General features: G+C 34.3%; 1 protein-coding gene across 6 annotated transcripts in view; it reads left to right on the forward strand.

Annotated features, from left to right (window-relative positions):
* The window catches only part of Nol4 (nucleolar protein 4), a 306,970-nt gene that overhangs the window by 209,768 nt on the left and 73,313 nt on the right, over nucleotides 1–23,889 (forward strand). For 4 of the 6 annotated variants that reach the window (XM_077792305.1, XM_026400032.2, XM_026400033.2 and 1 more), the window contains one exon: nucleotides 11,626–11,805. In XM_077792305.1, the coding sequence (XP_077648431.1) occupies nucleotides 11,626–11,805 (180 nt within the window). Of the gene's footprint in view, nucleotides 1–11,625; nucleotides 11,806–12,554; nucleotides 12,747–23,889 lie in introns of all 6 variants that reach the window. The other 2 variants (XM_026400031.2, XM_077792306.1) reach the window with 1 other exon arrangement.

A 23,889-nucleotide genomic window follows, 5' to 3' on the forward strand; every position in this document is an offset into this window, starting at 1 on the left:
CCCAAATTGCATTATTGAAGTTGCCTGGTGGAAATACATGAAAACTGAGCATAAGTGACTGTCCTTACACCTGTTTATCTTCCCTTCGGTCACCCAACATCACTTACTTGTACTCCCAAAAATGGAAGTGCTTCCTGGTTTTATAAAATGCAATTCTCATGAGTAAACTGAAGTTTGTTTTTTTCTACAAATAGAAATCAATTCAAAATGTTATTGTTGTTATAATCAGTTTCAGGTATAATAGCTCTGAATAGTGTCCAGTTTTCTTCTCATTTAATCATGATCCCATTTGTAAAAGATAAACTGTAAAACCTTTATATTTAAACCATCTTGTACAAAACAATGGGAAAAAAAAGACGAGATTCATCATTACTTCCTGGTGCATTTGAGTTACTACTAACCATGCCAATATAGAAAGATCTTCCAGGAATACTCCTACCCCAAATGTGCCTGGCAGCATATTATGAAGGTGTTCACAACCACAGCTCCTAAAGTGAACATGTGTTGTTATTCCTGGCACCAAAGTATGTGAGAAATGGAGATAGGAGACACAAAGATTAAAGTATTTTCAGCAACAGTTTAGAATGTAGAACATCCTTCCAATGAGTGCCTGTGTAAAACAAAAAGATTTGCTTTTCATGGTGTTAGTAAGTTTTCATTTCCTGTAACAAATACCTGAGATAATAAACTTAGAAAGAGAAAAGCTTTATTTCAGATTTAATTATGATTTCAGAGGGTTCAGTTCATGGTTGCTTGATCCTATAGTGAATGGGCCTATTGCAAAGCAACACATTATGGTAGGTAGTTCATGTTAGACTTTATCTGACTCCTTGTATTTGCATGACACAAACCTATAGCAGGTATGAAAGAAACTGTATGCAAAGTCAGATTTTATGCATCTCACTTATACTTCTCTTAGTATATTGCGGCAAACATAGAACCTGTCCATATGATGCCTGGCAGTTCCAGAAGAAATGGCATATGTTTTAGTCAGCTTTTTCACTGCTGTGACTAAAAGACTCAATCAGAACAAGTTTAGAGGAGGAGAAGTTTATTTGAGGGCTCACTGTGTCTGAGGTCTTAGTCCACAGATGGCCAACCCCATTCCTCTGGGCTTGAGGTGAGTCTGAGCATCAAGGAAGAAGAGTGTGGCAGGAAGAACCAGTTCACATAATGATCAGGAAACAAAGAGACTCCACTCACCACATATAAATATACACCCCAAACCCATGCCCCCCATGCCCCAACCCCTCCAGATCATTATGTGAACTGGTTATGTGATATAAAGCTATTTTAATAATACAGTTCAAAATAGCATAGCTGTCATTTAAAAGTGTACAGCCCTTAATTAACATTATATATTTTATATATATTATTAACATTATGTTTATATAATAATATTTATATTATATTTATTAACATTTATATTGTATATTAATTTATATAATAACATTATTTTTTCTTTAGAATTATTGGTCATTCTATAATTCATCTATAAAGGAAGCCAAAAACAAAGAGTAAAAGACAGATACAAGCTTCAAAATCTAAATGTGTTCAACATTCTTCATTGTTAAAAATGTAAAATTCTGATGGACAAAATTGAAATAAAGGAGAGACTATTGTCAGGAATATGTAGGCGAGGAAAATGATAGCAAACTAGATAGGGATGATGTCAGGATCCATGATCCTTTAAAACAGAAAAGAACAGAGCAAAGGGAAGACAAAATGAACAGTGAAGAAAAACACATTTAGTCCACAAAGCACATCCAAATGTCAGCAGCAGTTTCATTTTATTTTAATAAGTATTATGATATCTCTGACCTTTTAGGATGAATTAATTTCATTCAATAGTGCTTAATAAAAATGGAGAGTTTTTCCCTCATAATCTTGACAGACTATTACTTACAGAGATTCAACAGAATACTAATGCAAAAATAAGTTATTTTCAAACACCTTATGGGAAAATAAGAAGAATTGACAAACTGAGAGGAGATGCTAGCCAGTTTATTTGCAAACTAGTGGTCATGTATACAATTTTGCTTGTTAATATTCTGAACAAGATAAACATTGTATATTTGGAGTTTTAGAATGGATTAAATATATTAAGAACTCCAGAGGTCAAGGTTATTCCACAAACTCATAATGGCCATGGTTATTTGGATGGCATGCAGATTAGATACAAATGTCCTAGCTACTCCAAGTGAGTTTACCAGATGAGCAGCATCTGCATCCTTTGAGCTCTTACTAGAAATCAAAACTCATGGGCCCAGCTTCTGACCTACCAAACGGGTCCAACAATTTGTGTTTAGCAAATCCTTGGGAGTGAGTATTATGCATGCCCAAATTAAAGGCCCTCTGCTGTAGCCAACCAACACATCAAAAAACAGGCTTGAAAAAAATGTTCAGAATCCTTCTGAAGCTCACTCTCTCAAAAAAAGTAACTTTCATTTAAAAGTTATTAAATGAAAGAATTTCCTTTTCTAGATTATGATGAAAGAGTGATTTTCAAAAACAGAAAGTTCATGGGAATATTCAAAGTAATTAAACTTGATCCTTTTTTTTGGACAAGCTCTTGAAAAATGTCAAAATAAACTTATTTAAAATTGCTTAAGTGAATCTAAAAAAAAATGGGAAAACACTTTCACATACATTTAGAGATAGCTTGTTAATGCATATGAAAAACAAAACCAGTGTTGTGAGAAGAATGGCATTGCACTCAGATGAACTTGGAGAAACCGATGCCGTTTTTCCTCATACAAGCCCTTGTGTATCAGCAAAGCATTTCTTCATTTATTTTGCTCTTTGATAGTATCTTTCAAGAAAACTTTGTTATTTTCTCCAGAAAAAAATGGGAAAACATATACAAAATAGTGAATAAATTACTAGATACCTAATGCCATCCATAGTTATATAAATGATTAATTGTAGATTCACAGGCAGTTGTTAAGCAGGGAGACAGAGAGAAATATCCTCTGGGCCATTCATTCAGTGGAATGTGACATGAAACTGCAATTTGAAACTTGTGGGAGGAAAAAAAAAACTAGTGAGAAATTACAGATTCCTGATTTGGAATGTATGAGACCAGTATTATCTTGCTGTCTTTATTTAATAAGGGATTGAGAGGACATTAAAATAAAAACATTAATGGTATGTGAAAAGATTAACAAAGGTGAACTGTGAAGCCAAAGGACATCATTCTGACACTAAGTGACTTACTGCAAAAACTTACAGATCACATGAAGTTAATAGTTCTTTAGGAGGAAGAAATAAGACAATTAACCAAGAGAAATGCACTATATAGTAACATGCTGGGAGAAGGTTTATGTTGCATGTTGGATTTGACTGAAGATACTGATATTGATAAAAAAAACATGAACTCATGAAAGGCATTTTAATGAAGACATTAGTTCACTGCTCAGGAAAACTTGAGATGTCCTAAAATGTCAGAGTTTTGTAATAAAAGGAACTTGATTAAAGCTTTCCCCAAACTGAAGACAATTTAACAGTCTGCACGATTTTGATGAATTTGAAGAGCACAGAAAACATTTCTAAACTCTCAACAATAAAAGACACATTTCCTCAGACATGATAAACTGAGTCATTTTTCTATTCTCCCTATAGAGTATATTACAAAATTATTGTCACACAAAGAAAAAAAAACAAAAAGTATGCAATGAAGAAAGATGGAAAGAGAAAAGTATTATAGTATTGGGCCAGCAAATTATTGAATTTATAAAATATTATAATTTTTTGGAATTTGTGATGTATGTGGAATTGATAGTCTTTTAAAATTTTGACATTCGCTGTGATTTTTCTCATTTCTGATGAATATTCACTTTGGCATCTAGTGCTTCAAAAGAACTCACTCTCCAAATTTTATAACTTTCAGGGTTCAGCAAACTTTGAGCCATCCAATCCTTTGACCCTAGAACATGCTCTGAGCAAGAAGTGGTACTTCCTCTTGAATGTTGTGGAATGAATGAAAGTCATGACAAAAATACTCAAAAGAGAAGAGAACCAAATATAATTTATGAACTCAAAATGTATTACTTTGAAAACATAAATTTTATTTTAAAATAAATAAAACAATACAAAAATAATTAATGCCCCAACCAAATTCAACAGTAATTAAGATTTTTCTACATTTGTTCATTTTTCATTTTTTATAGTGAGGACTTTAATGTATATCCCAGGTGTCTGTGACATCCCATGCCTTCATACTTCAACTTGTATCTCTGACAAATACAGACTTTTGCCTAAATATTTATCTAAATGTTAAAATATCATAGCTAACAAAATTAATAATAACTGTCTTATTATCTAATAGCCCCATTTAATAGCCATGATAAAATATTACCACTTTTCTCCAAAATTTTCTTGTTTTGAATTGAGTTTATGTGAATCATTATCAAATTCCTACACATTTTGTTTTACTGTGTCTATTAAATTTTCTTTAATGTGTATTTTTTTCCCCTGGATCATCTAACTTATTGTAGATCAAGGTCAATTGTCCTGCACAGTGTTTTCTATCTTGCTTGGATTTGCCTATGTGCAACCTGGTGTCATTTAACTTATTCCTCTATCCATTGTATTTCCAAGAAATGCAAGGTATCTGCTGATGAAAGGTTTTCAAATGTCATTGTACATCAGAAGTCTATGCAGGGGGGCTGGAGATGTGGCTCAAGCAGTAGCACGCTCTCCTGGCATGCGTGCAGCCCGGGTTCAATCCTCAGCACCACATACAAACAAAGATGTTGTGTCTGCCAAAAACTAAAAAATAAATACTCTCTCTCTCTCTCTCTCTCTCTCTCTCTCTCTTTAAAAAAAAAAAAAGAAGTCTATGCAGGGCATATCAAAACACAGATTGCTGGGCTCAGCTCCATAGTGTCTGATTCAGTTTGTTCTCTGGAGCTAGTCCATCAGGTACATGTTGAGAGGCACTGTTTATAGACTGAAGTTCCTTTTGTTCTGTTTGGGTGAGCTAGCTTCTTGAGTGGTGCTGTGTGCTTTATTTTGTGTTATATCTGAAGGCATACAGAGTTTTTAAATGATGCTAGGATTGCAAGTGAATTCTGTATTAAATACCTGATATTTTTTAAAGTAACTAAGATAATTTTTAAATTGTTATTTAAAAATTAACTCATATTAGCTTCTGTACAACTTCAAAGCATAGAGTCATCATTCAAAAACTTGTTTATTTATATGACATGTTTGGCATGGTGCAATGTCATAAAGACAAAAGTCTGGTGGCTAAATGATCTCACCCTCAGGATGGACATGGCAACTAACTTGCATAATACCTTTACTATGGGTGCTGTGGCAGACTTAGCACAAAGCATATTATTGAATCATGCCTGTGTGGTACCGAATTCATGTTTTCATTTCTTATGTAAGTCATAAAGAGTAAATAAATACTTCCCTTATTTCCATTAGCTTTATACATAGGAAAGGCTCCCATCCCCAACTGTGTCTCATACTAAACACTATGGTATTGCAGTCTAAGCTGTCCTAGGCTTCAACTACAGTGAAAGCAAACAGATTCAGCTTTGTTCCAAGAGGAAATTTTTAAGGTCCAGAGATGGCAGTTCTATGACAGTGGAATATGTAAGAAAATAGAAGTGCAAATGTATTCTCAGAAAGGTTCTTGCTAAGAAAAGTCATACTTTAACACAAGAGGAGCAAGTGGATTATGTAAATAAGACAATCATCTAGCCTTCTCCCCTTAAACCAACAGCTGTGTTTGGAGGATAAGTAGTTCTGTATCTTGCATTAAATTGTGGTTGTTTTTTTTTTTTTTTACTCATTTGGAGTTTTTAGATTTATACCTGAAATAAGAAAATAATTGTCCTTGAAATGCAAGTTTCAAGGTCATGATCATCTAAAGTTCTTATTTAGGCAAAGCAGTTTATGAGGTAAATGATAGTCATATTTTAGCTGGGTTATTTGAGGACTGATGAGTTTATATCACTTTTATTCTAACATCTCTCCATTTAAAAAATAGTTTTGTAGAAAAAGGGAGACTACAAGCAGTTTTGAATGCTGATCTATAGAGAACATGTTTTGGATATTGTGAGGGAAAAGGTAGAGTGATATGTGTTGATCCACCTCAGATTAGTTTGAAGGAAAATACAATAAAATACGTGTGTAAATCTAGTGTGTTAGTCAGCTTTTAATCACTGTGACCAAAAAATCTGACAAGAACAACTTAGTTATTTTGACTCATGGTTACAAAGGGTCAGCCCAGGGTAGGCTAAGTCCATTGTGCTGGGCCCAAGGTGAGGTGGTGCATCATAGTTGAAGGACAGGACACAGAGGAAAGCAGTTCGTCTCATGGTGGCTGTAAAGCAGAGAGGGAGGGAAGGCATAAGGGGCTGCGGGGATGATGTACCCTTCCAGGAGCATTCCACCAGTGACCCATCTTCTGTAGTCAGTTACTTGCCTACAGTTACCGTATAGTCCATTCAAACTGAAATGAATTAATCAGGTTATGGCTCTCACAATCCAATCATTTTACCTCTGAATACTCCTGTATTAACAAAAGAGCTTTTGGGGAACACTCCCTATCCAAACCACAACATTCTACCCCTGCCCCCCAGAAGCTCATGCCCATCTCCCAATACAAATGCATTTAGTTTATCTGCAAGAGTCCCATGGTCTTAACAGTTTCAGTACTGCCCCAAAGTTCTAATCCAAAGTCTCATCTGAGACCCAAGGCAAACTCCTTGCTGTAAACTTTAACTCATGATTCTCTTGCTGCAGTCTCCAGAGTTGCTGGGATTACAGTCTTGGGCCATACTACTTGGCAGAAACTGGAAATTTTGTATACAATGAGTTTAATCTGATTTGTTTTAAAGAGTAGATCTTAATCAATAAGAAAGGAAAAGAATGTTATTCCATTTGAAAAGTAGAATTCAATTTCAGTTTATATTATAGTGGTTAAAAAAATGAACGTGTTTCAGATTTATATCTTGATTATTCATAGATCTGCAAATTGGGCTTTCTTTAACTTGAGTCACCAGGGCTATAAATCCTTCCTGGTTCCAAGTAGTTTTATATACAGCAGACAACTACATTGGCATATAGAAAAAATGAATTAGACACCATGTTTTAATTCAGATGAGTATTATAACATTTTTCAAATATTGCCCATTGCCATTTAAAAGCATACTTAATATATTTATATTTTAAAAGCTATAAAACTTTCCAAATGTATCCCTTATATTTTATTGGATTATTCCACCTTGTTAATGATTTGAGCTGTAAAAATATGATGATTTGTAAAACTTGACTTCATTTTTAAGGTCAGTGATCTGTTCTAGTTTTATTATGCCTCTTCTGATTATACAGTTGTAATATTTTAGTGTGATCTTTATACTATGTGTTTTATATTTTAGTATTTCACAGAGACATTTAAAATACTGCCTATTTAAAATTTCTCATTGTAGAGGTCATTCATAAGGGCTTTCTTTTGTTGATAGATTTGAGGTTTGATATTGCTGTTTATAGAAATGCTATCATCTTTTTATTTTCATTGTCATGTGTGAAATATATATTGTTAATCTGATCTTATAATGATTGATTTCTGTCCCACTCTAGACCCAAAGGTAAAGGAAACTTAGAATTTAAGCAAAAATAAATAAATAAATAAATATATAAAAGTGGGGTTGAGTAGATGGAAGATGTATAATATCACACAGCTAAAGGGTCAAGGGCTGAACTTTAGCAACTGTTGTATCTGGGTGCAAAGATGTCCTTGGGACTCTTTTGTACTACTTATCTTTGTGGATTCAGCTTGATCTCAGCCTCAGAGAAGCTCTCTTCATCTAGAGACAAAGTTAAAACACATGCCTTGCAAAGAGAAAGTTGTACCATAGGGTTGACAGTTTTCATCTGGTCTAGCAGAAGCTGTTTCTGAAGGCAAAGATATTTGGCTAGCAACAACAAAAAAAATCACAACAAAGCCTCTTGGTCTTGACACCCTGATGCTATGATCTATGTCTGTGAAAGTGTCTCGATTGGCATTTGCTTCCTCTTGCACATTTTTCTTTCCCCTCTTGCAACCCACTCTGGTTTTGAAATTCAACCTCTCGTTCCTTTTAACTCCCATGGACCCTTACTGTGAAACCCATGAAATTCTATATCACTAGCCATGAATGATGAACCCTGCTTAACTTCTCTACTGCTTTGCTCAGTGTCTGAAACTAGCTCTGTAAATTAAATTTTTTGATCTTTAATTAGATGCTTTATATTTTAGACAATATATTATATTAGTCAGAACCAGTAAGAGTAGGAGTTTACAGAGTGAGAGATGTAGTTAAGATTGAGAAGCCCCATGATCTGCCAGTGGAATAGTTTAGTCTCAGTCTCAAGACCCTACAACTAGAGCAGCCAATGGTGTGATAATGTAGAGATCTTGGTGTGTCTCAGCTCAAGCAAGCAGAATGGATGAATTTTGACTTCCTCTTCTGCATTTTGCTCTGTTCTTGACTCAAAAGATTGGATATTATCCATTCACATTGGGGAAGTCAGTCTGCTTTACTGTCCACAAATTCAAATGCTAATCTTATTCAGAAACCTCCACACAGACACACCTAGATATAATCTTTAATCAAATATCCAGGCAGTCTGTGATCCAGTCAGGTTGATACATAAAGTTTACCATGATATACACCATTGTTTTATTATTATTAGCAGCCATGTAATTCAAAATCATTTATAATATATATACTAAAATATTTATACCAGTTCTGCTGTGATGGTCAGTTATGTGGATGTTAAATCTGGATGCAATACTGCCTCCAATCCATACAAAATACATAACTTCTTTTAGAGTTTCTCAGGATGTATTTAATGAATATCTGTAAAACATACTTATAGTTAACATTTAGATGATAGAATTGGTTTAGCGTATCTTATCCCAAAGGTTCTTCTATTTTACAAGTTGTTGTCAAGAAATACAGAGTCTTAGGAATGGATTTCTACTGATACTCTAACAATAGCCTCATAAGCAGTCATTGTCTAGACAAAGAAAAGAATAGGTTTAAGATAATACATTTAGAGTCAAACTGCATGAGTTCAAATCCTGATTTCATTTACTAGCTGTGTGACATTAGGGAAGTTACTTAGCCAATATATTTTTAGTGAGATAAATTATATATGTAGAAGGCTTAGAATAATGCCTGGCACAGAATAGATGTCCAATAAATAATTGTTGAATAAATTTCGCTCTGTGGCATACTATCTTAGCATGATACCAAATGTATGATCATTCTCAATAAAAGTTTCTTGAGAGGGGAAAAATGATTGACATAAATAAAGGTTTTTTTTTTTAGAAATTCTGTTGCTTTAATGTTAGTCTTAAAAGTTTATCATTATTATCATTCATTGAGTTTATTCTCTTAAATATATTTTATTATTAAAACGTGTTTTATGCCAGATTATGTTAATTCCACAAATTGAAAAAAATCTATTCACTATTTGCTTCTATAGACATTTCTTTAAGGAAACCTGTTCAACCAGGTGTGGTGATGCACACCTATAATTCCAGCCTTTTGGGAAGCTGAGGCAGGAGAATCTCGCAAGTTCAAATACAGATTCAACAACTTACTGAGACCCAGTGTCAAATTTTTAAAAATTATCTGAGGATGTGACTTAGTGGTTAAATTCCCTGGGTTCAATCCCTGGTACCAAAACAAAGAAAGAAAAAAAAAAAGGAAAGAAAACCTATTCAAACAGTAGAGTAGAGGAAGGGGCTCAGTAGGAAGGAGGAGGAAGGTGAAGGATAGGAGAAGAGTAAAAGGAGGGAAGTATTGGGGATTGAAATGGAATAAATTATATTACACTTATTTATGAATATGTCAAAATGAAGTCACTATTATATATAACACTAATAAAAATGTAAAAGGTAAAAATAAAAGGAAACCTCATTATCTGTTTGATAAGTGTATCTTTTCTCTAATTGAAACAACATGGTACAGTAAAAATAAATTATTTAACTATATCATATGATCTGTGGAAATTTTACAGCAAGTGATAATGCTTCTTACTTAAGAATCAAAAAATTGCAGGCTACTGTTGTAAAAGAAAATAGAAATAATGCATCTAGTTTATTTAGGAGGAGTAATAGTTGAAGGTGAATTCACTTAAAATCATTTTGTTTTCATATCAACATGTACATTAACCTGTAAATATTTTGTATTCTTCCTTCAATTACACACACACACACACACACACACACACACACATACACACGTCCACATACTTACCAAAAAAGTGTAATTTGTATAAACTTCTTATTCCACCACTCTTGGCTTCAGGCAGAGGTAGATTCATATAGTGGTTTCATCATTATCCGAATGAGAAGAGTTTATTCAGCCTTTCTGAAGCAATTTCCTTATCTGTAGAACTGGGAAGATGATATCTCTGCACTGGGTTGCTGTGAAAATTAAGGGAGCCAACAGTCTAGATGTACCCTGCTCCTACGTTTATTTCTTTTCTTTGTCTCACACAATTTCTTCATTATTTAATATCTCATAAAACAGTTTTACATCAATCAATAAAAATAAATTCATCATACTTCTCTTTAAATTATCTTACATCTTAGTTTAGCATCTTATCAAAGGTACCTACAATATGCTTTGATAGTTGTTGATTAACATGGTCTCAAAGAGGTAATATAAAACAGTGTATTGTTATGCTGTACACTGCTAAATTAAGTTCCTTACCACACCCATACACCTGGATTCCCTTTACTTCCAGGTCACTTCTCCCAAACTCACTCAGAGGTTTTAAAAGGAAATATGGAGTATCTTGAGTATGTATAATCCCCAAATAAAAAGCGATCAAAGTCAGTTTACGTACTATTAAATGGTATCATTTATATAGAGAAACATATATAAATTCTTATCATTAAACTTCCACGAAAGCCATTAACTATTTATATGTAAAAAGAAATGTTGAAATATTTTTAAATTTCAGATGTTTAATGATTTTTACATTGAATTTTCTGAGCTATTATTTAATTGATCTTGCTTTGAATTCGTTATATGATATAGTGTTGGGATACAGAAGCACTAAATTTAACAATTAGAAAGAAAAATGATTTTCTTTTTCTAAATCAAAATCAAATGCCCTTTTGAGAATCACAGAAAACTTATAGACTGCTTTTAAAGCATCTTATAATTAGTATTTCTAATATCACTATCCGTTCAAAGAATACTAACACAATTAGACTGACTATGCTCTGAGGCCAGATCTACTTCGAATAACATGTGATTTAATGATTCTCCTGTAAAATTAATTACAGATTGCATCTTTGGGGGAATATAAATATTGATTAGAAACAGTAATTGCTCTTGAAAAGAGCAAAGTTCAATAAAACTTTCTGCGATGATGGAAATGTTCCATGTGGCTATTGAGCCCTTAAAACATGACTAGCAAGAGGAGGAAAATGCATTTTTACTTTCATTTGAGTTAATTGTGATTTAAATTAAAATAGCCACAGTGCTGGTGCTATCAACGCCAAGACATGATTTTTTTGAGCCACAGCAGAATTAAAAATAAAACATAAAATTCGTAAACGTGTCCAATGAATTTATAAGCAGCAGTGTCACCCTTTCTTTTCAGTCTCCTGCCCATAGTTACTCAAGCTATGAGTCTGGCAAAAATGAGAGTGTAGACCGAGGCGCCGAGGACCTGTCACTCAACAGGGGGGAAGAGGATGAAGACGATCACGATGACCATGATGATTCTGAGAAAGTTAACGAGACGGATGGTGTCGAAGCAGAACGGCTGAAAGCTTTTAATGTGAGTCCTGCCACGCTCCCAGTGTGGTTTGATTTTTTTTTTTTTTTTTTCCTATTTCACTTTCGTGGTGTTGCCTGTTGGTCAATGTGGATATTTTAGAGACGTGTTTGTTTAATTTGCAGAAGGATTTTAAAAAGTACAGGAAACACTCTTTGCCAACCAGACACCAGAATTGCTGTGTTTTGTTTAGAATTTTTAAAGCCAAATGTGAGCTGAAAAACTGGAATTGTGTTGTGTGAGTATGCATGTTTTCCCAGTGGACCAAGGGGGACCCCTGCTTCGTCCTTGGCTGAGTACGCCTGTCCGTCCTGTGACCTCTTTTCCTTTCCTAGTTTATCTAATTATGCATGACAAGAGTCAATTGTTTGTTTTCAGAGATTAGTCCACTGTGCAGTGTAGGAACAGTCATATTTATTGTTAATAGAGAATTTAATGGGGTGCTCAACTGTCACAGTCTACTGTTATTTCCTGATTTTTTTTTCCTACATAATAGTCTATTCTTTTCTGTCTGTTTGTCTGTCTGCCTTTCTCTCTTTCTCTCTTTCGGTTTTTAAAAATTTCCAACCATTTAGAAAAAAAAAAAAATCTTTTAAAGAGTGTTTGCTTAAAATTTCTGGCTTTCCATTGCAAAGTTCTCCAGTGCATAAACCAGAAAAGAATATTTTCCTATCGGTAATCAAGACAGGAAGCTAGGAACAGAAGAGAGCAGCCCTCCAAACCCTTCTCCTCTGTCTCCCTCTTGCCAACAGATGTTTGTCAGGCTGTTTGTAGATGAAAACTTGGACCGAATGGTCCCAATCTCTAAGCAGCCCAAAGAAAAGATCCAGGCTATCATTGACTCATGCAGGCGACAATTCCCTGAGTACCAAGAGCGTGCCAGAAAACGTATACGTACTTACCTCAAGTCCTGCAGGCGGATGAAAAGAAGTGGTTTTGAGATGGTGAGTTCTGAATTAAAACACAGCCCTAGATTCCATCCAAATCCCACATGTAAACCATGACACTATTTTTTTTTATCATCTTAGTGTCTTTTTTTTTTTTTTTTCTCCATAATGTCAGGTCAAAGGGGTTTCTGTTCACTTGTTTGTTTTTTCCCCCTCTTCTCCTTTTCATCTTCCTGAACTATTTTATTCCCTTTGTTTATTTAAAAAGGCATGTCTTGTGAGATCAGGGCTCACAGGACCACATGGTACCATGTCACAGAAAAAAATGAGGGTGATACAAGTAAAAGCCCAGGGAGAACCAGCATCTCCTTTGGGGTGGCTCCCTTCCTGTCACTGCTGAAGTGGCATGAGGGTCAACAAGGCTTGAACTGAAGCAGGAGGTGTTGTATCATTCACGTGGCCCACGAGCATGGTTTTCTCTGGAACAAAAGGAAATGGATGGATCCATCTAAACTATGTCATATTCGTACCACCAGTTAACAAATAGCAAACCTTGAAAAATCAAGATCAGGGAATGGAAATGCTCAGATGAAAAATAAGTCTTTCTTGTGCTGGGGATGTTTACTTCCATACTTTTGAATGATACTGTTAGCTTTTGAATTGAGCTGGGCTTTATAGATGGATGATGTTAGGCTGGAATTAGATTACTTGAGGGGATGGAAATTAGAAAACAGTAGGGTTATTTTTTTCCCCAAACTTTAGTCTATGTTACCTTGCTCTCATGGTTACACCTAGAAATAGCACATACTTGTACATTGTATGCTTTATTCATTTTTTAAAACTTTTTTGTATATGTGTGAACAGGAATGTAATAGAATTATTTGGAAACATCTTTTTTTTCTACTCTTAGCTGAGACAGCTCCATACAGGCCTAAACTATTAATGTTTGTGATCTGTGCTTTTAATTGAGGTGTAATAGGGTAGGAGTTGGTATAGATAATCGAGGTTTTTGAGAGTGCCATATGTGAGAATTTTGCAGATGTAAAAATCTTGTGAAATGAATGACAAATCCACTGTACATTATCATTTTTTTCTACATTGGTTTATAAAATCATCCTTGTTATTTTTTTTTAAGGAAAAGTTACTATTATTTAAATAGGAGGACATATTCCAAGTGGTCAGAAGCAGGAGTACAGGTTATGTTGCCTGAGAGCCTGGTTTTGGATTCAGAATCCACCACTTTCTAGCAGGATGCCCTGGGCAAGTTATTTTAACTGTCTGTGGCTGGATTCCTCCTCTGCAGAGCACATTAATTTCTAATTTGTAGAGTTGTGAGAAATTATATAAGTTGTCTCCCTTCTTCAAGTCATTTTTGGCATGTATGAAGCATTCAATAAATCTTAATCCTGAAAATATGATCAAATATTATTTAATTTCAGCATCTGAGAAAGCTTCCTCAGCTATTTTTATTATAGAGTTGCTGAATACTCCAATGGAATATTTCCTTACTTCTCAGTGTAACCCACATTGGAGTGGAAGGTTACAGTGGATAAATTCATTTTTAAATAAAAATAGCATAACTTAGTAAACTAAAATTTCACAATAGATTTGGTATGGCATAAGAGAATGAGAGATTGCTTGATCAAAATAAAACTATTACCTCCATTATGGAACTAATTATTATTGTGAGCTACACAATAGGAGACAGATAATAGATGAAAAGGACATATGAGCAAGTGTTTGAACTCAGAAGCCAGGCATTGACAATCAGGGTCAAGGCCACTGACATACAATTTCAATGGAAACTAAGTATATCTCAGAGTACAATGTGGTGTACACAATAACTTCTTTCAATAATAAAAAAGATAATAATGTACATCATGATTTTTATTTTTACAAGCATCTGGCATCACTACTGTTTTTTTTTAATCTTTTAACGTTATTTAGATATTCTTTTCTTTGGTAAAATTTACCTTGTTTTTTATGTATAAATTTTTTATATTAATCATTCTATAAGAGAAAGAAATCACCACCATGCAGAATCCTGAAAGTTCTCTCTGGTATATTTCATACATTTAACCATTTTTTAAAATTAATTGCCATTTTTATCCATTGTACTTTAACATGGGCATCTATTTGGTATAAACCTTGTGCTCTGCATAGAGAAGGACAAAAAGTTGAGACTCATACAAAGTCAAAAAGTTTTACAGACTAATCTTGATATAAATATTCTGTAAAGAAACAATAGAGTATTTGACTTCTAATAATGTTCATTCATTCATTTGTTCACTTACTCAGTATGTGTATATGTACATAGAATTATAGAAACTAATAAGGAAAAATGTATGTCTGACTAATTATTTAGGAAAGCATAGCATGCTTTCTGATCATCATGATGTGTTGAGGTAACAGTTTTGTGAAATGAGATGCTTAAGTAGTAATGCAAGGTTTTATGTAACCAAAAGATCAAAACTTCAACATGTGTGCCTTTGGGAGACACATACAAAGACCACAGAAACACAGGTCAAAATTTTAATGTTTTATGTATTGTTTCATTGTCACAGAGTGTGGGTAGGATTTTGTGTCATTTTGAGTACTCATCCTTATCCAAAACGATAGGAAAAGGCATGGCTAGTGAAGGTAGCAATTAAAACTAAATATTTCACATGAAATAATATTGTGCCCATAATTTTTATTTTATCTATTTATTTTGGGAGTGCTCAAAATAAACCTAGAAATGCTCTACAACTGAGGTACTTCCCCTATCTGTTTATTGTTTATTTTGAAACAGGGTCTCACTAAGTTACCCAGGCTGATCTTGAATTTGCAATCCTTTTGCCTCATCCTCATCAGTAGCTGGGATTAGGGTATGTGCCACCATGCCCAGCATTCCCATAAATTTTAAGTATAATATAAGGTAACATTCAGGACTGTCATTTAAAATAATTGAAACAACGTTAAACAACAATATTTCCTTATGTAAAGTGTGTGATTATTTTTAAATGCATATTATTCTGAAATATGTAACAAGGCAATGGAGTCTTTTGTATATCTCTAAAATGTGATTGTAAAGTGTAGGCTTATTTAGGAGAGAATTGTGAGTTGATAAAAAGAAAAAAATGGCATCCAACAAGCTTAGCTCTTCCAGTTACTTAGATCCCTAAGGACAGAAGACTAAACAGAGGGCAACACAGAAATATTAGATTATGTTTCCTGACTTTAAGAAATTCAAAACCAGATTTTCATGGAAGTGGTTTATCTTCACAACCTGTCAGTAATATACTTGAGAATCTCAGCATTGACTTTGCTTTTCAGCATTGTTAAAACAAAAATCTATTTATATTTAATTATTCTACATTATCCCTAATGAATTTACATGCCAACACAAATACTTTTAATTGGCTTCACTGAATTCATATAAACATTGGAATATGCATTTATTCATTTTTATTTCACTGGGATTATGAAAACCTCACAGGTTTCAATTGCTTAAGCCCCAAAACTTTCTATGTCATGCTCCAAATAGTCTCTATAATGCATGAAGTGGAATAACTATATTATGATTCTTTTCTTCACATTTTCACCAATTTACTATTACCAGTCTCATCATACAGTCTTCAGTGTTGGGTGCAGAAGGGCATACTTAGTGAAAAATAAATTTAATAAGTTTGATCCAGAGTACTCTCAGGGTTCTCAATGGAGTGTAGGAACCCAATGAGTTAAGTAGCCATTAAATTAAACTTTAAATAAATACTGTGTATCAGATTGTTATTGATTCTGTTGTGTGGCTTTCACTCTCAAATTACTTCAGCTACTTCTCTGAAGAATAATTGTTGATTATTCCAAATCAGAAATGTCTTTCTCCAAAGTGCCTTGATCTTCAATTCAATAGCAGCTATAATAGAAAACATGATAAAAACAAAGCTTTATGAAGAAGGTAGGGTTGGACCCTACTGAGGATCCTCCTCTGTGTTATGTGATACAATTTCTCTCATTTGTTTCCTAAATTTGAACAGAGACACTGCTGCATATGTTTACTTGTATACTTGTATTTCTGTAACACTGAGAAATATTTAGGGGAGATATAGTATGAGAGATTTTCAGTCCATTTTTCCTCTTATATCCCAAATTTTGCCATTCTACCCAGTTGGACCAAGTAACCTAGATATTTGAATGCAAAAACCTCAGCTTCCTGAGAAATTACCTAGTTTTTATTATTATGTGATTGACTTTTTTATTTGCAGAAAAACTCATGAAACATTTTATAAAATTTTGTCAAGGATATTGCCTATTAAACTATTAAATATCCACTGTGAAAGATCTCATTTTGGAAACTTCTTTAGAACTCAGTGCAATTAAAAAAAAATTCTCATGAGGAAATAGAGTAGTACTTTATTTCCATGAGGAAATAGGGTAGTGCTTTCATCTCTTCTTACTATCATCAGCAGTGTACAACTTAATATCTCCAATTCTGTGGCTCACTGCCAGGAAGTTCAAAAGCAAACTCTTTCCTATGCCCCTGTTTGTCTTTCTGTGGATTTTTGTTTACTTATTTCCTTGGTGGATCTGATACCTACTTTAGAGAAAAAGGTGAGATATGAATTTTGAAAAACTAACAAAATGATATAATTCTAGAAACATTTGAAACATTGCTTTCATGTTAAAGAAATAGTATGTGTGTGTATGTATATATATATATATATATACATACACACACACATGCACACACACACACACACACACACACACACACACACAATTTCTCCTGCCCCAGGGATTTGACTTCTCATATCATTTGTTTATACCTATCTAATGGAGCTCAAAGTAGAGAAATCAGATCTTGTTTTTAATACACAGCCTCCCTGATTCTATAAGCATTGCAAAAGCCATGATGACAATTGCAATGCATCTTTTAGGAGACAAAGCTATTATAAAAGTGAATTAAAGTGCTTCTTTAAACTGAAAATTTTATCAGAAGTATTCCCAGCCCTTCATAGAAGATTTTGACAGAAACTTTCTAATATGTGTGTAGCTATTATTAGCCACCTTATTCTTCACATAACATGGCCACACTACGCAGGTTTTTCTCTTTGTGACCAATTAACTTAATCAATGCTAATTAGCAAACACATTTTATATGAATTCCCCACCTGCTATTTGTACCAACTCTTGCACTCTCTTTTATAGTTGTCAGCTCCCATCCCCCAGATACCTTTACATCCCTTAAGCACTTTATTCATAATATGTCTCTTTAATTACATTCTATAATGCCCTCCTGAATAATTTTGAAGTATAATGTTCTGATTCTTACAGCTCTTTCCCATCTTCAACTTCAATGATCTGAATCTCTTATTTCATCTCAGTCATTGTCACCATCGATATACCTTAGCAATAGTTGTCACTTGAAGAGCCATATAAAAACTTTGAGAATCATCTGAATTTCTCAATTCTTTACCAAGGATGTGTCCTGGTCTGGTCTTCTCTTCTTCCTGAGAAAATGTCCCCTCCATTTCAAGAAAACATTTGATCTTTTACTCCTACAACCTGAGTGTCTCATTCTTTGTCAGGTTTCTCAAAGGAGCGCCTCGTGGATCACTTCTGTGACCACCAAATTCCTGTTAATCTGTCACATTCAGGTTCTGGTTCTCACTAATTGACCTAGTTCTTATCAAGATCTCATGACTGGGGCTGGGGGTATAGTTCAGAGCTAGAGCGCTCGCCTAGCATGCATGAGGCACTGGGTTCGATCCTCAGCACCACCTTAAAAAATAAAATAAAGATATTGTATCCACCTATAACTAAAAAATAAATAATAAAAAAAAAATCTCATGACTACCAAATCTAAGCACTACGTCCTCAACTCTATCACTTCCATTTGTGTGATCCTCTTGGTCCTCATTTGTCTTTCTTTTCTTTGGGGAAGTTCCTATGATTCTGTGCTTGGCCTACCACCCAAGTTGCAAATGTCTACTGACTGTGCACAGTGCCCTGTGCTTACCTTAGAACACCAGACATCTAGCTACAGAGCTGTGGTATTTCATTCCAAATGCCAGCCAGGTGCTAAACCAGCATAAACTATTCTCTCTCACTCCGTTCTCTCCACTGAGGCTCCACTTCATCTACTAAACTACCAGGACACCCCTCTGACTTGCTTATTCCTGTTAATAGCACCACTGTTGCCACTGGTTATAAACTGAGAAGGAGATCCTACCACTCACTGAATTTTACTTATTCTTTCTTCACCTTATTTTTCCAAATAAATCCTATTACTCCCAATTTTATCAGCTGTCTTTTTAGTTTTAACCCTTTGTCCCTCATGTTCTTATATAACCTTTTGAACTCAACTGTCTACCTCCATCTTACTCTCCCTCCATACACACCTTAGCAGAGTCTGACTAGAATTTGTGAATCCTGAGGATTGTACAACTTGGGGCCGACTTAAAACAGAAAATACAAAATTACAAGCCAAGAAATAGCTAGAAAAAAAAAATGGATGAGTATTCAAAGTTAGGAAACATACCACACAAAGATATTCTACAATCACGGAAGTGTTGAAGATTCAAATCCTTTTCTTTAGATGTTTTTTTAGACAATCTCAAATATACATAGGTGGGCTCCCTCAGTTCATATGAACTTCTCCTTCTTCCCCAGAAAGCTGACAGCCTCCAGGAACTCCAGCACTCAGGAGACTCATCTAATTGAGGGTCCCTCAATTAGATGTCTTTAGGATAAACCTGGTTTTGCTCCTGGGGTAATTGCCCTCTGTTCTGGCTTCAGTAGTGTGGAAATTCTCATTGCAAAAACAGATTCTTTATTTGTAATATTTTACATTATGACCTTTTGAAATTGGGAAACTTAAGTTCAATTCCTGGCTTAGTTCAGTTGCTGTACAAGTTATGGAATGCTTCTGACTCTCGATTTTTCTAAAGGAAAGGGCTATTGGGGTATTATGTTTAATGATGTATATAAAATGTTTAACATAAAATTTGTCACCTTTTTTCCTAAAATGCTCAATTACTTTCTTTGTATCTTAGTCTATCACAAAGTATTTCTGTTCTTTATCTTGGTCCACAGATTTTCTCTGAGTGCCCTTTATTCATTATTTACTAACTGTATGAAATTAAAGAACAACTAAATTGTAAAGAATATAGCCAATATAATTGTCAGAGTTACTCATCATTGAGTCTTTCAATTTTAGTAAGATATTCACCTGAACTTCATGGAATATCTACCCCCACCCCACATGCACATACCCATCTAGCTTCCTACTATGCCCACAAACAATTCCTGAGTAAAAATATAACAATTTTCTTTTTTTCTTTGTTTTTGTTTTTATTTTTGCAGTACTAGGATTGGACCCAGAGCCTCATGCATGCTAGGCTAGTGCTCTACCACTGAGCAACATCCCTAGCCCTAAAATATACAATTTTTAAAAAAAAAATACCTAACTAAGCTTGAAAGAAAGCAAAAGAATCTCCTGGGTAACTTATAACCAGAGTTTTTAAATCCTTAGTTGGAATTGAGTAGCAAACATGAAAGATAGAAAAGGTAAATTCTGTTTGTGTCTACAAATAGAAATAGGGGCTGAATGGCTACCTAATTTCAGAATACAGGGATTTTAGCTTGTGACTAGCATAAACTGAGAACTTTATATAAAGCTGGAACCCTGGAAAGGCTGCTCCTCCATTAAAGGAGAGTTGAGAAACCTCCAACTCCATCTTCTAAAAGTCAGACTGGCAAGTGTTACAAGCACTGAAACTAAGACCTTACTAGATGGACTAAGTACAATGGAAGATTCTGCAAAGAGACAATCAATAAACTGGAACACAGAAGTATGGAAATTACCCACAGGAAGGTAAAAGAGAAGGATAAAAGAATTTAAGATGGAGAATAATATAAAGATAAAGAGATCTAATAGGCATTCCAGAGGAAGAATGAGAACAAGAAGAAGGTAACATTGGAAAAGACGATGATGAAGAATTTTCAGAATTGATTGGACCATGAATCCTAAGGACAGAGAAAAAGACCAGGATTCAACACCATGCGTAAGACAAATCCATACCAAGAAATGTCTTTGTAAAATTTCAGCAGAGCAGAGGAATTCTTAAATATACCAGGAAGAAACATCAGGTTACCTGAAACAGAAAAACTGTGAGACTAAACAATTTCCTGTCCTCATAATAGATGTCAGAATACCTTTTTGAAGAAGAAAGTCTTTAAATCTTTAGCAAATCCACATTCAAGTTAGAATGCTGAGCTAAACTGTGTGTTCAGAGCAAGGAGGAGACAAATGCTCCACTCATAGGCTGAAGCTGGACAAATGAAAACATACTCTAAGAAGAAGGAAACTGAACCCAGAAGGAAACAACGGAAATTAGCAACCTTGATGAGCAAATGGAACAAAAACACCTTGATTTTTTAGTTAGCCTATCTCAGTGTTTATCTGTGCTTTACCAAATTGTGGACTGGTATTCCTGATCTTCAATTTCCTTGTGGAAAAGGGTGGAGACAATCACCCTTGAAGATGAAAACCAACAGCACTTGAAATAGCAAATGTAAAATTTCTTACCTGGTGTATATGAGGAATATGATAAAATAGAATCTAATAGGACATGGAATTCCATATGTCCCTTTATTGGGAAATTCTGGCTATCTCAGTCTTTCAAACGGAATCAAATATGTCTGTATCTATTTATACTGCACTTCCAGTTAAAAGCTACCTTAAATCTCTCTTTCTTCTGTGTGCAAACTGTACTTTGTGCTACATTTGTAGTTTTATTTATCCTGTCTTATATTCCTGTTATCTCTATACAAGCCTTAGCTACTAAGTTATGTTCCTTGAGTACTATGCTTTTTAACTTGTTCGTCTCTGTATCACCCACAATGTCTTACACAATGCAAGTGATTGCTCATGAAAGCTGCTCAATTCATGTTCAATACAACTGAATTAAAATTGTTGAATGAAAGACTGAGTGCATGGATAGATATTTACTAATGTTCTACTTTGGGATGAAAATTGGTTGGAAGATAAGCTATGTTTTATTGTGCACTATATGTTTTACAGTACCTTGCAATTGGTATTTCAGTTTTAAAAGTTACTGCTAACTGAAAATCTAGCATAACATATTTTAAAACTTTATGGAGGATTTTTTCCCCAAAGAAGATGGTTATATAACTTTTGATTATAGCTTTCCTTTTAACTCTGAAAGCACTGGTTTTTAAATATTTTTATATATTTGGTGATTAGCATATGAGTAGTGATTGTGATTTCATGTATAGAATTGGAATAGATGTAGTTGAAGATAGAATAGTTTTAGTTTCACAAATAAACTGTTGAGGTAACAAATACCATGTTCTACCATTAATCATATGATAATATGATTAATCACATGTTTTTTGGAATTGGATGATATTTCCTAGTGGATATTCTAATTACTGATGACTTTGTTAAAAATGAAAACCTGAAAGAAAGAGAAGGGGGACAGAAAATAGGAAAGACAGTGGAATGATTCTGACATAACTTTTCTGAGTTATGTATATAAATACACCACAGTGAATCCCCACATCACGTACAACCACAAGACTGGGACTAATTAGAATAAGATGTAATCTATGTTTGTATAAATATATTAAAATATACTCTATTCTCATGTACATCTAAAAAGAACAACAACAAAAATAAATAAAGAAAGAAAGGATGAAGGAGTTACCGATATAGCTCAGGAGTAGATCACTCACTTAGTGTATGCAAGGTCCTGGGTCTCATTCCCAGCATAATAAATAAATAAGTAATAAGTAAAAATGAAATCATTTGATTTTCATAGAGTTGTCTCATACTTTGATCAGAGGTATTGTTATATGATATTAGCCAAACTGGACTTCTAAGTATCAACCAACCATAAGAGTTACTGATTTCTCAGGTTTTGTAAAAGATCATTATTAGTGGACAATAATATTAAAAAATAATGACAAGGCATAGACCACTAATTCATAAGTGAAGTACTTATAATCAAAGCCTGGATGAAGATTAATTAGTTTATATTCTACTTTTTTTAAAAAACACACTTTCAAACTCCTTTTAAATTAGTCAAGGGAATTTTCTCTAGAAACTGGCAGTCTAAGGATTCACCCATAGCTCTCTCCATAGGCATAAAGGTCAGGGTTTTTCTGCTTTCTCATTTCTTAACTATGTTTGTATCATGTATTGATTTACCTCTCTGAGGTCCTTCTGACCTGTTGGGAAGTGTTGCCATCAGCAGTTTTTAGCCTCTGTTTTAAAGCTCACAATCTAAGAACAATCCTCCTACTCCTTGTCTCAGCTCTGGTGAAAGGACATTGAATGGTCCTATTTAGATCAAGTGTTGACCTCTTGGGTCAGTCTCTTGAAACAAAGAGATGAGTTCCCTTAATTGCTTAGGGGGCCAGGTCAGGTCAGTGAGGTACACTGCTTATCATTTCCATCAAAACCATTCAGGATAGATTAAGGATGGTTCATTCTTTTTTTTTTTTTTTTTTTTTTTTTTTTAAAGAGAGAGTGAGAGAGGGGAGAGAGAGAGAGAGAGAGAGAGAGAGAGAGAGAGAGAGAGAATTTTTTTTTAATATTTATTTTTTAGTTCTCGGCGGACACAACATCTTTGTTGGTATGTGGTGCTGAGGATCGAACCCGGGCCGCACGCATGCCAGGCGAGCACGCTACCGCTTGAGCCACATCCCCAGCCCTGGTTCATTCTTTTAGACACCTCCACAACCCTTATTTGAAATTTTGGGTTATCTGTGGTTCTGAACTCAGAAATTTTCAGATTTTAGGACATTATAGAGTACATATTCTGTTTATTTCACTCAGAATGGGGTCTGGGAAAACATCTCATATACAAATACCTTAGCATTTCTGCAATAACTATGTAAATATTTATATAAATTAGGAAAAAGAGGAAGTATTTGGCATATTTTTGCCAACTGAGTTAACTCCCAGTTTTTGAAAATTACTTGAGTTTATATATTAGGATTCAGCATTGCTTATAAAAAGTTGTAAATCAATAATTAATATTCCTTATTGTAAGGGTATTAAACCCTCTGTGCTGGGCATTGCACTCACTTGTAAAGACAACTCTGATGGTAGAGACAGTATTGGTAGTGTTGCTGTTTATCTCTCTATACTTGGCACAATTCCTGACACATGGATAGTGCTTACCAAATATAT

Source organism: Urocitellus parryii, chromosome 13 (assembly GCF_045843805.1).
Source record: "Urocitellus parryii isolate mUroPar1 chromosome 13, mUroPar1.hap1, whole genome shotgun sequence".
Classification (NCBI taxonomy): domain Eukaryota; kingdom Metazoa; phylum Chordata; class Mammalia; order Rodentia; family Sciuridae; genus Urocitellus; species Urocitellus parryii.